At 45.6% G+C, this 16,015-nt stretch overlaps 2 protein-coding genes and 1 pseudogene across 2 annotated transcripts; 1 reads left to right on the top strand and 2 right to left on the bottom strand.

Annotated features, from left to right (window-relative positions):
• The first annotated feature begins 4,214 nt into the window (after positions 1–4,214).
• LOC136535687 (la-related protein 1B-like) lies at positions 4,215–9,830 on the top strand (annotated as a pseudogene).
• On the bottom strand, positions 9,496–11,702 carry LOC136535686 (heavy metal-associated isoprenylated plant protein 27-like). Its single transcript, XM_066528051.1, has 2 exons — positions 11,080–11,702; positions 9,496–10,982 (listed from the first exon to the last, which is right to left on the bottom strand). The coding sequence occupies exons 1-2, from the start codon at positions 11,570–11,572 to the stop codon at positions 10,672–10,674; spliced, it is 804 nt and encodes a 267-aa protein (XP_066384148.1). The 5' UTR covers positions 11,573–11,702; the 3' UTR covers positions 9,496–10,671.
• A 937-nt stretch (positions 11,703–12,639) lies between these two features.
• LOC136540638 (chloroplast protein FOR GROWTH AND FERTILITY 1-like) lies at positions 12,640–15,729 on the bottom strand. The gene is made up of 2 exons (XM_066532639.1): positions 15,220–15,729; positions 12,640–13,545 (listed from the first exon to the last, which is right to left on the bottom strand). Exons 1-2 carry the CDS (start codon positions 15,502–15,504, stop codon positions 12,736–12,738), a joined length of 1,095 nt encoding a protein of 364 aa, XP_066388736.1. The 5' UTR covers positions 15,505–15,729; the 3' UTR covers positions 12,640–12,735.
• Positions 15,730–16,015: the final 286 nt, after the last annotated feature.

The raw sequence follows: 16,015 nt of genomic DNA, 5'->3' as shown, positions 1-16,015 counted from the left end.
CACCTAGATTCCACGATCGCGTCCTTTGTGAGATCACCGGGTCCATGGATCCGTAGACGACGAGGTGCGTCGCATTCCCTTTATGGTTCCACACGCGAGAGGCAACATAATTATTTTGGGGACTAACCCCGGTGAGACACCAGAAAATCGCAGCCGCTGGGGCTCGATCCCTGGCCGGCAAGGTCCCAACCACCGGACCTTGCCACCCGAGCCACGCTCGGTTCTCGATAGGCTGGAATTGGGTGAGGCGTGAGTGAGAGATCGCGTGTGTATGGTTTAAAGCGAACTCACTCTTGCTAGTGTTCACATAGAGGTCTAGGTGGGATGGGTTGAATCTGACATGAAATATTCCGCTAAGATGTAGGTCAGTAAGTCCTATCTGGCCAAAACTAAGGGACTGAGCAAACCTACTTCTCGCACGCGCGGAGAGCACGCAAAGGCAATGGCCCTGTAGCGTTGCGAGGTGGCGGAGCCGCGAGCGCGAGCAGCTTGTGACCGTAGCGGCGTTGGCCAAGCACGCGCAGGCAGGCGTGCCTCGTGGGGCCTGGCAAGCGGCGCTCATAGGTGCCATGCCGCACGGGGCTAAGTGACGCGAGGCCGTCCACCTGTGGGCTAGAGTTGGAGCTAGAAACGGGAATGTCGGCAGAAAAGTTCCTGCCTAAATACAAGAAACTATGAAAACGGTAAGAGAAACACCTTAATCGTTTTGGATCCCGAATTCGCTGAGTTTTTCCTGATTTTTTTTATTTTCGTTTTCCCTCAAAAAAGCGGAATGGTTGGCGCCATTAGATATTGTCAGTTCTGTTTTTTATTATTTAGTTTTTCCTAAAAAATAGAGGATACAATTAGTTTATACGGCATAGTCGGTACGGGATTTTCCCATTTTCTCCCTAATAATGACATGTTTAAATCCTTTCATTTGACCTGAATTGGAATATGCTTCATGAACTAGGCAATAGGCTTAGAACTTGATATTTCACCGCTTTCTAAATTTTAAGTATAGACCTGTGTTAAATTTAGAGGGTAAGGCATGAAAAGAGTTAGTAAGAAACTGAAAGTAAGTTTCATCGCCACCCTCACGTCTCAATCTCCTTCACTCGTCTCTCGTGAGTTAGAACACAAAATGCTTTTTTAGGAAAATTTACTGCTGCGATCAAGTTCTTATCGACAATAACATTTTAATTAAGATCTAAAATAGAGTGGATTCTTGATTCTTAAAAGAAGATTCAATTTAGAGAAACAAACAGACCGTAAGGGAATATAAACTGCGCTGCCTTCTTTCACCTGCCCTTGCACACAAGTTTTTCGTCCAAAAATCGGAGACTTGATAACACTGCTCTTCTCATTTCATTTCTGTAGCTTATTATAATAATAATAACTTAATTCAACCGCCAACTGATCGATGGACTCTTGTAACGTACTCCGTACGTATCCAACCGTTCAATTTGACGCGGATTTGAAATTGGCACCCACGATTCCTTTGCTTATCTTTGGAGGCACAAGCACACTCGTGTTCCATGTGGCGGTCACAGCTGACAAATGCCCGGGCCGTGCGTGCCACGTATTCGTTGCGACGGGGAACACGCGTCGCGAATGAAACTAGCGGCTACGCGAAAGAACACGTATGTGTAGCATGTACGGGGCGAGTGCATGTGCTACGGAATTCGTACGAGTAGCTCTCAACCGACGTATTTATACGAGAGCAACGGAAAAGACAGGAAACCGACCGACCCGCCGCCGGGTTTCCTTTCTGAACGAGACAGCGTGACAGTGTCAGCTGGCGATGGCGGCTGCAACGATGACGACGACTCAACGTATCAATCGGAGAAAAAGGTCCCCCACATGTCAGGTAGTATATCCTAGCTTCATATCATCGTCCATCAAAATATTGCACAGTACCATTTTTTCTTTTTAAATTGAAAGGAGATTATATAAAAACCATGAGTAGTGTATATATATAACAATGCCTGTACATCTAGCCGAGCCGAGAAAGTAGTTTGACTTATATTTATATAAAATATTACTGATATTTGCGTCTCTTAATATATTTATTATTAAAATCTATCTTACTGTTATTCTAACAATATTATTATGTATAAATATTACTTTATTCTTTTATATATTATTAGGTCAAATTTAAGAAAAAAGTTTAACTCCTTGAAAATAAGAAGTGTAATTATTTGGAACGAAGGGAGTATATGCGTTAAGAAACATATCCAACAGTTCGGTATTGGTAAACCACTTCCAATCATGTATTTTTAGCGGTTTGTTGTTCTAGCTACCAATGTATGCGGGCTTCAAAAAATGAAATATACGTATCTTTTTTAGCATATCATGGAAAAAATTCTGTGTTGTAGGATCTGTGCGTGTGTTATGGTGCCAGGATGGCCGACCACTGTCGCCGCCTGACAAATTCACTTAAATTAGATGTTTGATCACTATTTCAGATATGAGAATACTTGGAGGTAGATGAGGCAATGAAGCTGCCATTTTAAAAGTTTTGGGTGTCAGCTATGGTGTCGAGAATGGCCTAAGCTAGCTCTCCGGTGAATTATTTTCATCTATGGTGGATGCCTTGTACGCACGGGAGATGACGACATGTATGTTTTTTTGAATGAATAAAATGGAATTGTTGGTGGGGTGTTGTGCTCAATAGTCCTGTTCGCTTCGCTGAAAAAAATAAACCGAAACACTGTTCCGGCTAATTTGTTGCGAGAGAAAAACCCTGTTTCTGGCTGAAAAAACAAGTTGAAAAGTACGGATTATAAAAGAAACGAATATGGTTATAGTTTTTATTATGAAGGTTATAAAATCAAAATTTTAGGCCTCCATATTTTAGATGTTAAAGATGCTCTCAACAAATTACATAGACATGAATCTTGCTTGAGGCACCCTTGGCTCACCGAAACGTTTTTTATTTTGGAAGGAATCGGAAGAAACAGTGGCAAACACCTTGCAGCTGAAACGTTTCTGCAAGAAACAGTTCTAAGCATTTCGCCCTAAAACGTGGTTTTGATTCTGATTCTGCATCCAAACAGTTTAGTCATTCTGATTTGTCATCTGAAACGTTTCAGTAAGAGAATTTGAATCTAAAATGTTTCTACGAGAATCTGGATACCTACCAAACGGAAACAAAAAAATAACTTGAGATCTTATGTACACAAGCGGAGAGGACGAACAGCGAATTCAGTGATCTTTGTCAGATCGTGTCCACATTTGCCCCTCGCGTTATCCCTGTCAATGTTGACTGAATCCACGGTTCTCATTCAGTGCAATCGTCGCACCTGTAATCAGCCTATTCGTTTCGTCGTAAACGATCAGTGAATTATTTACTGCTGGCTGATTTGATATGAGAGAAAAATATTATTTTAACTTATAATCCACGATCGTATACGAACAAACGAATAGGCTGATTAATAACGGAGAGACCAAAAACTGAGTGGATTCTTGGTGCATTTACGACGAAGTAGCACAGTCGATCCTCTCTGTTTTTATTTATCCAGAAACGCTCCTTTTCAAAAGAATCGGTGGGAATATTTGGGGTTCAAGATACTAGATGCGACGTGCAGAAAGGCCCTGCGAAAAAAACAATGAACCAGACCGTGGTCCACGACTCAGGCCCTGTCCTATGATAAAACTTTAGTCCTACATTTTAAGTCTTTTTTTTTGCTATAGGATCCAAATGGAGGACTAAAAGTGAGTAAATGATTTAAAATTAGACTAAAATTTTTTGCTCCTAAAGAGACCCTAAATTGGGCTAAACTCGCTCGGGGCGGGCACTGGACACTCCATGCTTCTTGCCGCTCGCATGCATGGCTGTGCATAAATAATTAAATGAGGATAAATTAGTCATTATAGATTAGAAGACTAAAGTTTAACCTATAGATCCAAATAGCCCAACAACAACAGAACTAAACTTTAGTCCTTGACTAGCGACACCTCAATCCTTTAGAGGTGATAGAAAGGCAACCAGATAAGGCCGGTAGAAGTTGGAATCCAGAAACAGTGGAGGGTGCTTTTTGCAAAAAGTGCGGTGGGTGGGCGGTTTGCCATTTCGTCCCAGGCGCCCATCGCCGCTGGGATTGCGAACGTCACCGTTCGTCTTTCGCCGGACGCGGACCTCGCGTGGCGAGCCAGCCGTCCGCCACCGCGCCCGCAAGTCAACAACCTCCAACGCCGCACCCGAGCGCGGGGCCCGCGCGTCAGCCAGTCCGGGGGGGTGGGGTAGCCAAGCGGACGCCAGCGCGAGCCGCTTTAGAGCGGCGCGGGCCCGGTACGGGTTCCGGCCGCTGATCTGTGATCGGGCGGACGGGAGCGGCGGGTGCGGCCCACGCTGGTTGCTGCGGGCTTTGCCCTTTTGTGGCCCACCACGGCAAAGGGATCCCGTCCGCGTTCATCCACCGCCCGTGGGAAGGCAAGGCAAGGGAAGAGCAGCGAGCGTCGCAGGCATCGGCCCCAGCTCCAGCTCCGCCCGCCGCCGCACCGTTCCCCCTCTTCCTCCCCCGATCCGATCGCCGATCGCCGGCCGGCCCTCGCCTCGCCTCGCGGCAATATTTGGAACCCCTGTTACCGATCGCCTGATGCCGTACCACTGACCGATCCCCTCGCCCACTCCCACTCCCACCCCCCACCCCTTTACCCCCACCTCCGCCGCCGCCGTTCCCGCAGTCGCCTCCGCCTTTCGTCTGCTACCCCGTCGAGGCTCTACCTCCCGATCGGACTAGGGTGCGGACGATGGCTAGCAGCGCCGACCCGCATGTTGCCGTTGCCGGGGCCGGGACGCCCCCGTCCGATAGCCCGGTTGGGGCGAAGAAGGCTGGGGCGGCGGCCGCCGTCTGGAAGCTCCCCGCTGGTGCGACGGTGCCCGTCGCGGTGGCGGTTGAAAGCCCCATCATGGACGCGGACTCCTGGCCGGCGCTGCCCGGGCTGGCCTCTCCGCCGCCGCCGGCTGCGGGGCCAGCGGCCAAGGCGTCCCCTAAGGCCGCTTCTTCAGCTTCTACTGTGAGTTGATACCAGGTGTTCGATATAGAGGACCTTGAAATTTGGTAATACCATTTGATCAGATTGGGTTTTACTGTTGTTGCAATGGTGTCAGGCAGGCGGTGATGTCGCCGCCCTCTTTGGGCAATCCCGGCGCTCTGGATGCTAACCCTGGAAATGAGGCTTCCGGTGCGCAATCCTGTGGCTCGGCGAGCCCTGGTGATGCCTGCGCGGATGGGCTGGAGAAGAGTGCCCCTGCACCGGAGCCGTCACCTGTTTATGTGCCTAATAATGCCCGGAGCAACGGCGCAGATTCTCATCACAATGGACGTTTTGGCTCCCACCCCCATGGCCGAGGTGGTGGCTATGGTGGGGGAAACAGGAGGGGTAATGGTGGAGGTGGGGGGCGACGTGGGAGTGAGCACCACGGGGGTTTTGATGGACAACGGCGCGGAGGTGGCCGCAGAGATGGGCATGGACCAGTTCATCAGCAGCGTGGCCATCAGCCAACATACATTAGGGCTCCTCCTACTCTGGCTGTTGTAGCAGGAGCACCTCCGCCGCCGCCGCCATTTGTTAGCCCCACTACTTCCTCAGACACCGCCTTATGGGGCACCTATGGGCTTCCCTGGTATGTTCTTGTGCATGTGGTTTATGAGATCATGGGCATGTGCCATTGTTATATTACATTAATTTGCTTGTTGAAAATAGCAGACATAGCACCGCATGTTTACTATTTTGCGGCACCCACCTCGGAAGGCATTCAAGGCCTGCCTTTTGTGCCTCATCCAGCAAGCCCCCAAGCTGTTTTAATTGACCCTTTCCGAAAGGGTCTTCTGGAGCAGATAGAATACTATTTCAGGTAGTAGCTCGTCTACATTTTGGGAATCCTTTTTTTAATAAAAACTGTGAAGATGCTCAGATCAATTTCTTGATCCACTTGTGAACTATTGCAGCTGATGCCAATTTGTGTAAGGACCTATACTTGCGGCAACGCATGGATGACCAAGGCTGGGTGCCATTATCCCTGATTGTTGGCTTTCCCCAAGTAAGTTTGCAGGCCTTATGAGTTGGTTTCTCAGTTAAAATATACTCTGAATTTTTATTTTGTTTCTTAGTCAGCTGTCTAGTGAGCTTGTGGGCATGTTCTGTGTCTGTAATTACTTCCACCAATTAATTAGAGGGACTGCATGTAGTGGCATGGGTTCATTTAACTGAACAGCAAGATAGCCCTTACACAATTAATAAGAAACTGGATTATATTACTGATGTGGTTGATAACATCAATGGCACAGCTACATTGTCTTGTTGGTAGTATCTGCTTTTAAGAAATGTGACTCCTTCACAGTTATGTTTGCAAGTGCTAATGTCAGTGTGGGACGTTCGCCATATGATTAGGATGGCGATATGTATTTGGGGTGGGGGGTGGGGGGGTGGGGGGTGGGTGGCTATTTTTAATTTTCAACACTTTTTGCAGTGGTATTATTGTAGGGGCTTAAGCTGAGCGTTGGTGAGGGAGCTGTTGACCAGGTTACGTGTCACATTTACTTGAGTTGTGGGTCAGTTGAAACAGGGATCAGTAGCTCTAAGGCACATTTTTGTCAAGGTTCATAGCAAGTTGAGTCCATCCCTCCTAACAGCAGCGGGTACCTCCAATTTTTAGTGTATTCAGCAAGGCTGTCTGATGATGCACTTAACTACTTATACCTTATTGCTGTCATAGCTTTGTATGAACCAAGACACAAACCTATTTCTTTTTCATAGGTTGAGCTGCTACAGATTTTTTGTATGGACCAAGTTCTCTGCCCATGTGCATGTGCATGTTCATTCTAGCTTCAGTGGATAAGGGTGAACTCTTGAATTGTTAAGTAATATTCTATTGTCGATGGTGTCATACAATATTTTTCAATTTCTAAGTTGCATGGTTCCTTTAAAATGTTACAATATGTGCTGCATTAGTTGGGTATGCGCACAGGCACAATCGATTTTCTTTTAGGGTACCCCTGTCCAAGCTTTGACTGGGCTTTCTATAACTAATATAATACTTGTGATAGTTATGGGAAACTCATTGAGTAGGCTAGTGCTACATATTTAATGAAGGATAGTTATATAATTATATTGTAACAAACTTAGCTGAGCTCACTTCAGAAGTTAGCATGGCAAAGTAAGCTGTGCTGTCATAAGTGCAGAAGAAATATGGTTTGATTTCCCTTAGTTTTCGAAGGCCATTTTGCTTTTTTTTCAGGTACTCTGTATATTCGTCTTATGGGTAGTATGTGGTTCCTTCTTCAGCATGATTTCATTCGCCACAAAGCCTGGCAGTAAACTGGTAAATAAGGGGGGTGACTGCTTGCAGTTGAGGGTTTGTCTTTAGGGTTTTGAACTTTTGATCATATGCTTCTGGGATGCCCATTTCTTCTTATTCTTGTTCACCATAAAGCCCCTAGTAGGAAATTGTCAGGTATTTTTACTCTCTGGGAATAATTGAAACTTCCTTGTTTTCTGAACCAGAGCAGATTGGATTTTTTTTTCTTGAATGCGCAGGAGGGCTGTGTATCATTTCATTAAAGAGTAGAGTTCTTATTTAACAACCCCCCCCCCCCCCCCCCCCCCACCACACACACCACCCACCACCCACCCACACACACAACACCATGAAACTTAGTACATATTGGGATAATGGAGTACATAAGGTTTATGCTTCTGTTTCTGTTTCTGTTGTTTGTAGCTGTTGTAGCGTGCTTAGTCAATATTTACAGCTGGCATTATAATGCATTTGTTAATACAAATGGTTTTGAGACACCGAATCCATTAATATATGAAAGTGGATATTATTAATTGAATATGGTTTCTTTGTGGAGTATAACAGTCGAATCAGATAACCTTTTCAAGAATATTCAGATAGATGTTATGTACTTTTGTTCTTTTATTTGTTATTAAGGAGACGGTGTCACTCACCTACTTTTTTTACAGGTCCAGAAGATTACTAATAATATTCAGTTTATCTTGGAAACAGTCATGCTATCTAACGTTGTGGAAGTGCAGGTAATGTTTTCTTTGTGCTATTATTGTTATGTGATTTCAAATAAAATTTATTTTGGCCAAGAAACATATAGGTTAATCACTAAACATATATGATTTCGTAACATTAAATATTAATTATAGAAAAATTATGGTCAACACCATTCATTATCATATCTGTTAGCGTGAGATTTACCAGTTATTTATTATTGATTCAGACAAGTGTAGTTTGTTAAGCAAGCAAGATGTAGTTACTGGTTAGATCATGCCATAGACTTTAGCTTCTTTTTATAGACCTAGAGCTCATTTATCTGACATGACATCTATAAACCAACAGAGTCTATATCATTTGATTGCTTGCTGAAGGCATGTTCTTTTCCTAGTATTGACCATGGAAAATTTAGTACGAAGTTGATTCAATAAGGATCTACTGATCTTACAGGTTTTTGTTGTTCCTTGAGTGACTTTATATTCTTTAGGTTATAGGCAAATCTTCTGAATGCTTGAAAACAACTTATTTTTCAATCAATATACTAGGCCATGGGCCAGCATCCAACAATCTCAATCCTTAAGTGGATGTGTGTTTATCCAGTATTCCAGTGTCCAGTACAGTGAAAGATAAGTTGTTTCCAAACACTTGAAAGGTAGTCTCTTGATTAATTCATGTGATTGAAAGGGTTTCTGGGTGGAAGTCTTTCCATCAATTACTATTCTCATTTGTTGATTCACTATAATTTTTTTTTATAAAAAGATGAGTACCAAAATGGAAAAAGCTGAGCCTAGCATTTGCATGTACAATTAGCAATAGGATAACGAAAATTGAGTCATATCCTCAGTGATCAGAAGCCCCTAGCAGATGAGAGCATTAGGTACTAGCAACTTATTGCCACTTATAAAAGTGTAGTGACTTGGCAATAGTTAGCTTTAACAAAGTGCATTTTTTTTGTTCACCTGATGCTTCACTTGGTAACACATATTAGATAATCTTATGTATTTTGTTTTTTTGCCTTGTAATATTACTAATGCAGAGCCTAAAATTAGGAACTACTGTATTCCCTTCGTCCCTTCTCACTTAAAGGACTCTTTCCTTATATGCTTAAACAGGGTGACAAACTACGAAGGCGTGGAGCATGGGAGAATTGGCTGCTTCCAAAACAAAAGTATTCTGCTGGGAGTTCTTCTGGTTCGTCGTCCCCTGTGACATCCAACATTGATTCTCTGTCATCTCAGTTTCGTTCTGTTGGACTTGAGGGGGCAACATACCATACTAACATGCCAGGAATGCATGGTGAAGCTCTCCTGACAAGATCAGCAACTTCAGTTAGTCTAGGTTATCATGCATCAACCTTTGGTGGGCTACAGAGCAACGGGAGTGGACCTCTTTTTGGGCCGAAGTCTGCAAGAAATTTACTCAGGAGCGATACCTTTTGAGGCTATATATTCAAGAAATATGAAGTATAATGGCAGGCCGAGTTTTCACAGTAACGGCCTGCACAACTTATCTCGTGTGAGGTGAAAGATCAGTTGGTTAAAAAAACAAAAAAAAGGGGCAAAAGCATAATACCAAAAAAAAATAGAGATAGGCATACACAAAGAACTGAAAAAAAAAAGCAAAAATGAAAATACAAAAATAAAAATAAAAAGGGCATAGGCAGCTTTTGTGCTGGTACTCCTGTCCTTTGTGTTATGCTGGTATTACCTAGTAGGTTTGTTTTCGAATGCTAGCAGTTCGATGGCTGTTATGTGTAAACCGAATTATTAAAGTGTCATGGATGGTATCATTCGGAAACCGTTGAGTGGACGAAGTTATATAAAAGTACAGTGACATTATTATTAGTTCTGGTGCTCCCTGCTGATTTGTGCGGCTGGCGATTTAACCTGCATTTCTGGTTTTGGAAGGTTATATCTTTTGTTAAATCATAGCAGTAGTAAGTAGCTTGACCGTGGGAGTTGTGATGAAACCTCATGTTTTTAGTGGTTTTTCGTCGTGTGTTTTACGGCTGCTATCAGAAATCATCCAGTTGTGCAGATTGCATTGGAAATTTATGGTAGCTTTTGCTGTACTAGTTGAAATGAAATTGCTAGCTGTGCACCGTGGCATTTGTGATCGGGGTTTTATAAGGCCAGTGCAAACCATTGCATGTTTAAGTTGTCTATCGGGTCCGTTTGCACGCATATATTTAGCAGTTTGGTAAAGAAGCATGCGATGGTTGTCAGTAGGAAGTAGAAGTTAATGAAAATGACTGGTCCAGGAAGAGTAAAGAAAGAACATGGTTTTATGTGGGAAATAGGAGTAAGCGCAACTTTGTAACGAGCTATGAGCCCTTGACAGTGAAACTGCCTCCAAAACTGCTATATGGTTTCGTCAGTGAAGGGGTTAAGTGGAAGAACCCTTAATCCCTTGTTCTGTTAGTAGCAAATTAGCAACGAAGAATGATGTAGCCATGAGCAATGAGAGTCTAGTTCCAAACAACAAAACCAAAGCCAAGGTTTCATCTCAACACTCAACTTCAGTAGTAATTTACATTTGCACAAAACTGTACTACAGCTATCAGAGGAACAGAGAGGAAGCTAGGGAACACTCCAGGACTCCACAAGCACGGTGTGTTACTCTGTTGTGTGTACCTCTCCTGTGCTACAGTGCTTACGAGACGAGAGGCTGCAACACGTTCACATGACGGCGCAGGAGTTCGGGTTGTCGTCGCTGAAGGCGGTGGTGTACCTCTCCTCCATGGAGCTGGCCCTAACGAGCGGCGCGGCATCGGGGTCGTCGAGCACGTTGCGGACGTACCCGGGCGGCGCCTTCTTGTCGTAGGCGCCCGGGGCGTAGGGGTGCGGCACCACCTCGTACGGCACGTAGGGCCACGGCTGCGCCTCCTTCCCGGCCCGCCGCCGCAGCCGCTCCATCACCTCCGACGCCTCCACGTATCCGGACACGGATACCTTGTTCTGCTTCGGGTCCACCTCCACGCTGCTCACGCCTGCACTCACGGTGGCGCACCGCGGAGACACTCGGCTGTTAGTTAGTTGCTCGATCGGCGGCCGGACGGAGAACGCACGGCACGGCAGGGCACGCACCTTTCATGTCCTCCAATGCCTTCTTGACCCTGCGCTCGCATCCCTCGCAGTCCATCCGCACCAACAGCTCCACCGTCTGGAATTCCTTGCGCTTCTTCTTGCCGAGGACTTTGGCCAGCAGAAGGCAGAGCTCGGCGATGTGGTCGTCGACGCGAAGCATTCCGTTCCGATCGACCGTGCTGCTGGATCCGATGTATTTGGCCGGCCGACGAAGAGGTCTCGAGGTCGCGGTGGTTTGGCTTGGCTTTCCGAGACGGGGTACCTGCTGCTGTCTGAATAATGTCTGATGTGGTCGTTGCGCCTTTACCCCGGTACTTATACAGCGACGGACATGGCTCGTCGGATAGCTTGAGATGCTTCCCGCGCTTCGGAGGCCGCCAGCATCTTGATCTCGTTCATGGTCTATACATGCTGTCATGTCCAATAGAACAGTCGAAGTCTGAATCATTCTGATCCTGATTGCAGGGTCAAGAGGTTCTAGGAGTAGCAGCATCTGCTGTTTATTTCAGCGCCGCCAGCTTCTACCGTCACTCCCTCTCTTTTTTTTTCACGTCCTTTCAGCCCGCTTGGAACACGAGAAATCTTCCGCGTTTCTGTATTTTCTTTTTAAAACTGAACTGATTTCAGTGGAATTTCTGTATAATTTCTATAAAGTTCTTGTATTATAAATGGAGCGTCAATCTTTGTGCTACTCTTAGTATTTTTATAATTGTTGTATTATAAAGTTCTTGTATTATAAATGGAGCGTCAATCTTTGTTCACAATCGGCTGGCTGGCTTTTCCAGCGAGAGCAGTGTTTTTCTCGTACAAAAAAAAACAGTTGCTACAGTATTTTTTCCCAGCTACTCCAGTTTAAAATTAATGTCAGCCGAACAGCTCATGGTGAGAAAAAGGAGTAGCCCAGGATTGGCTGCAGGACCCTCATCCTTTTTAGAGTGGCATCTGGATCCTTCCCTCTAAACTCTTCTAAACCACACGCGACGTAAAAGATAATGAATTGGGGCCCTGGTCAGTTGCTTTTGCCGGCGACCCAAGGGCGCGTGTGTTTTCTCCGCATCTCGCGAATCTTCTGTACTTTTTTTACTAGGATTGCTAGCTACGACTGCATCTGCGGCCGAAGCAGATGCTACAGAACTATAGGGCTTACCAAACAGTTATGATGTGTTTGGTCCGTGATGTCATCCCATGCTTCATGAGTGATGCATCGTAAGTTCATTCTATGAATTTTGATGAAATCAACTCATTCCTCATGCATATACTAATTATAAGCCTGTGAGGAATAATGTGGTGATAGATAACTCATTCCATTCCACAAACCAAGAACCAAATAAAAAAGCGAGAAGTAAGAAGAAACTCATTCCATTCCACGAAAGTGAGAAATGAGAAGATGGATCACATCATTCCTCAGACCAAACACACAGCAGTCCGTCAGCTCCTCATATGCAGTAACACCGCACAGTGATACTCTTCTACAGGGGGAAAAAAACAGATGATACAGAGCAGAAAATCAGTGTGAAGTGAGCCGGTGCCAGGTCATGTTGTAGCAGTATACATGTAGTCTCACAAACAATAACCATCTATTATCAAACTAATTGCCAACAATGCTCTGACAGAAAAACAATACCGCCGAGTAAACACACGTAGTAGCTAACATCATCAGTACAGGCTGAACCCAAAGAACTGCCCAACCAGAAGAGCTAGACCCATGCCTATAGCTACAAGCGAAGCAGCCCAGGTCAGTTTCTCTGTTATCCTGGGAACCTTCTCTTTCAGGGCCTCGCTACAAGAACCTACAAAAGCAGTGTAACTCCCCATCGAAAACACGGTGCCGACCAGGAACATGCCAAGGAAGGCTGCGCCAGCAAAGCGCGACGGAAGAGCCAATGCCGGCAGGACCATCAGCAGCGCATCCGGTTGGAGACCATGGACGACTCCAGTGACGAATGTCGCAAAACTGACTTTCTTCTTCCGGGGAGTTGAAGGGGACTGCAAAGACTCATTGCTGCTCATGCTGGCATCGACGCCCTCCAACACTAGTGAGGACTCTTGAGCCTCTGAAGCTTCCCGAACACCCATGGCTCCTATGATCAGAAGGGTCAGGCCTACAACTCTTGTTCCCCATGCACGGAAAACCTCAATGTGCAATCGATCCTTGAGTAACAAGAAGAGCAGGCCAAAAATGACCTGCCCTGCATCATGACCACAGCCCCAAAGGGCACCAACCAGTCCACTTTCAAGTCTGGATCTCCCAATTGACAGCGGTGCCAAGGCAACTAGATGGTCTGGCCCAGACAAGGTATGTAAGCACCCAGCTAAAAAACCAGCCCAGCCACTACTTAGTATCTCCGTCGTGAGGACTCTTCCACCAGTTTTGGCAACTGGTTGCATCGATGCATAGGCAGGAAGGCTAGAGTGCAGGGAGCTAGTAACAAGTGTCAACAATAGGATAAGGGCAGCAGTGGAAGCCTGTAATACAGAAAATTTAACACATCAGAACAGGATGGAAAGAAAGATCAGCAAGAAATTTCAAAACTAATGACCAATGGTATTAGCTGGTAGATGACAAGATCCTATAGCGTGAGCAGAGCATAGTAAACCACAAATCAAGCAAAACATACCAACTTGTGACGGAAATAATTTAATCAGATTTAACCTCATAGTATACAACTTGATAAAAACATACAATGATACCTATCATGTGCGATGTTCTTATAAAATATGAACCTGTGACTAGCATCAGTTACTATCCTTGGTACTCTTTATAAATGGATGTGTTATACTTGCATACTCAAATTGCTCTCCAATTTCATACACAAGTTATTACGAGCATATATGTTTCTGTGCATTGAGCTTTTCAAAGGAAAAATCAGTTCCCAATGCACCTATCAAGAGGTCCTCAGCACCAAAGCACTAAAACACATGTCAGTACCAGAATTTATCATCAGTTAAAAAATTTCCATCCAAACGATTTTAAATCACAAAGACAATATCCAGAGTAGGCAAATGATACATGTGAATAAGAGAGCTAACATGATTATCGCTGATCAAGACATATCGAGTCTCTACACACATTAAAATTGAAATCACCTTGGGTAAAAGAAAGCATCCTATTATTTGAAACAGGAAATGGTGTGATAAACCAATTGAACAGCAAAGGCATTCAATTATCACACTTTATCATTCATTTAGGAGAAGAACACTGACTATGCAGCTTGTTTCGAACATTAAACATATATGTGAACAATTCAGGCACGCTCCTTAGGAAATATCAACAAAGTATAATAATGAACAAAAGCAATTCACCCAACAGAACACAGAAAGCAAGCTCAGCACCTTATCGAGATGCAATGACATAAACATTCAACACCAAAATACACCATCTCAACTAAAAACTGCACGGTTTCACACCACATTTGAATTTGAACTCACTGAATTACAGGACCAATACTCCTATGACCACAAGCACTTGGGAGTCCTTGCAAGGTATCTGGTCTTGATTTGTCAGCAAACCATACAACAAACTTTGTCCAGACTTATCAGAACAAACTCAGAGGTGCCAGTTCCATAAAGTGTTATAATTTCCAAATGAAACAGTACTGCATTGAAGCACAGCACTACTGTCAATTCAAAGCTTAGGTCTAATTGGTGTCTAACTTCAGATGTATTCCTAGAACAATGTGAAGTTACATTTTATTTCAATAATATCGTGTGCATTTAGCGTTGCTTGCATCTGATGAGTGATGAGCATAGAGCAGTAGAGTACAAGGCGTGTGAATGAAGAACAGGTCTTGCATGTCATTCCATCATCTTATCTAATAAAATTAAGCTATCTCCTTACATTAGCAGTTACAGCAGCCGAATTACATTATTATGGTAAGATTTGGTCTTGCACCAAGCAAACCACTCTCATTACGGGCCCCTAAAGTATGCTAGAATATTTTCGTATTCCTATTCAGACGCTCCCTGTCCCTGAACCCGAAAAGTAGCATGCCAGACATGAATTGCTTACACAGCACACTCAATCACGCCAACCTCCAGCAGACCAGCACTATCGTATCTTGGCAGTATCCTATATATAGTTTATAAACCTAAATATTGCAATCTTAGAGGTAGAGACAAAGGGGGAAAAAATCCTAACACCTTTGGGAGCAGACTCCCGAGCAGCTTCCACGGACTGCCGACGGCAACCGGCGGCGTCGGCGGCGGCGGGTCGCTCCGCGCCTCCTCCGGTGCGGCGGAGAGAGCCTCGTGGCGCAGCGGCGACGCCAGCGCGATCGCGCCGGGCCGCGTGGGGTGGCAGCGCAGCTGGGGCCATGCCGCGGCGGCGGGGAGGCGCCGGGAGGGGAGGAAAAGGGGTCCCCGGATCCGGGTCTGGGAAGGGGATGGGGACGGGGAGGAGGTGGGCGTGGAGATGAGCCGCTCCATGGGAGACGACGGACGAGAAGATTAGAGATGGAGGGAGAGAGGAGCCGGGAGACCGAGGAGGATGGAATGGAATGGATTGCAAGTGCAGCAGCTCCTCTCTGTTGGACTCGGCGAGGATGCGGTGGCGGCTCGGGAACGGGAACTCCTCGCAATCGCAACAACGGGGGCAGTCCACCCCCGCCCGGACGGGGTTCGTTGGATAGATGGGTTTCACGCGGCACGGCACGGCACGGTGACTGCGCCGCTGGGCTTGTTTGCTTTGAAGACAGGGAATCTTGCCTGGCCCAGGCACCTCACCCAGGCCTGGGGCGGGATCGACCTGCCTGGACGGTGCCTCTAAGTCAGGTCTTCGTCCAAACACGCCTTGAGTGCGGTGGTTTGGATCGGAGGACTGGTGGGCTGCGTCATGTTCTTCTTCTCCCCTACGGTCGTGATTGGTTGCAGCGGCGAAGCTACATGTATACGACCCCGTTTGGCTTGCTGAATCTGAGCTGAAACTGGCTGAAAAACA

This window comes from Miscanthus floridulus, chromosome 2, assembly GCF_019320115.1.
Source record: "Miscanthus floridulus cultivar M001 chromosome 2, ASM1932011v1, whole genome shotgun sequence".
Taxonomy (NCBI): domain Eukaryota; kingdom Viridiplantae; phylum Streptophyta; class Magnoliopsida; order Poales; family Poaceae; genus Miscanthus; species Miscanthus floridulus.
This window is presented reverse-complemented; position numbering and strand designations above follow the sequence as displayed.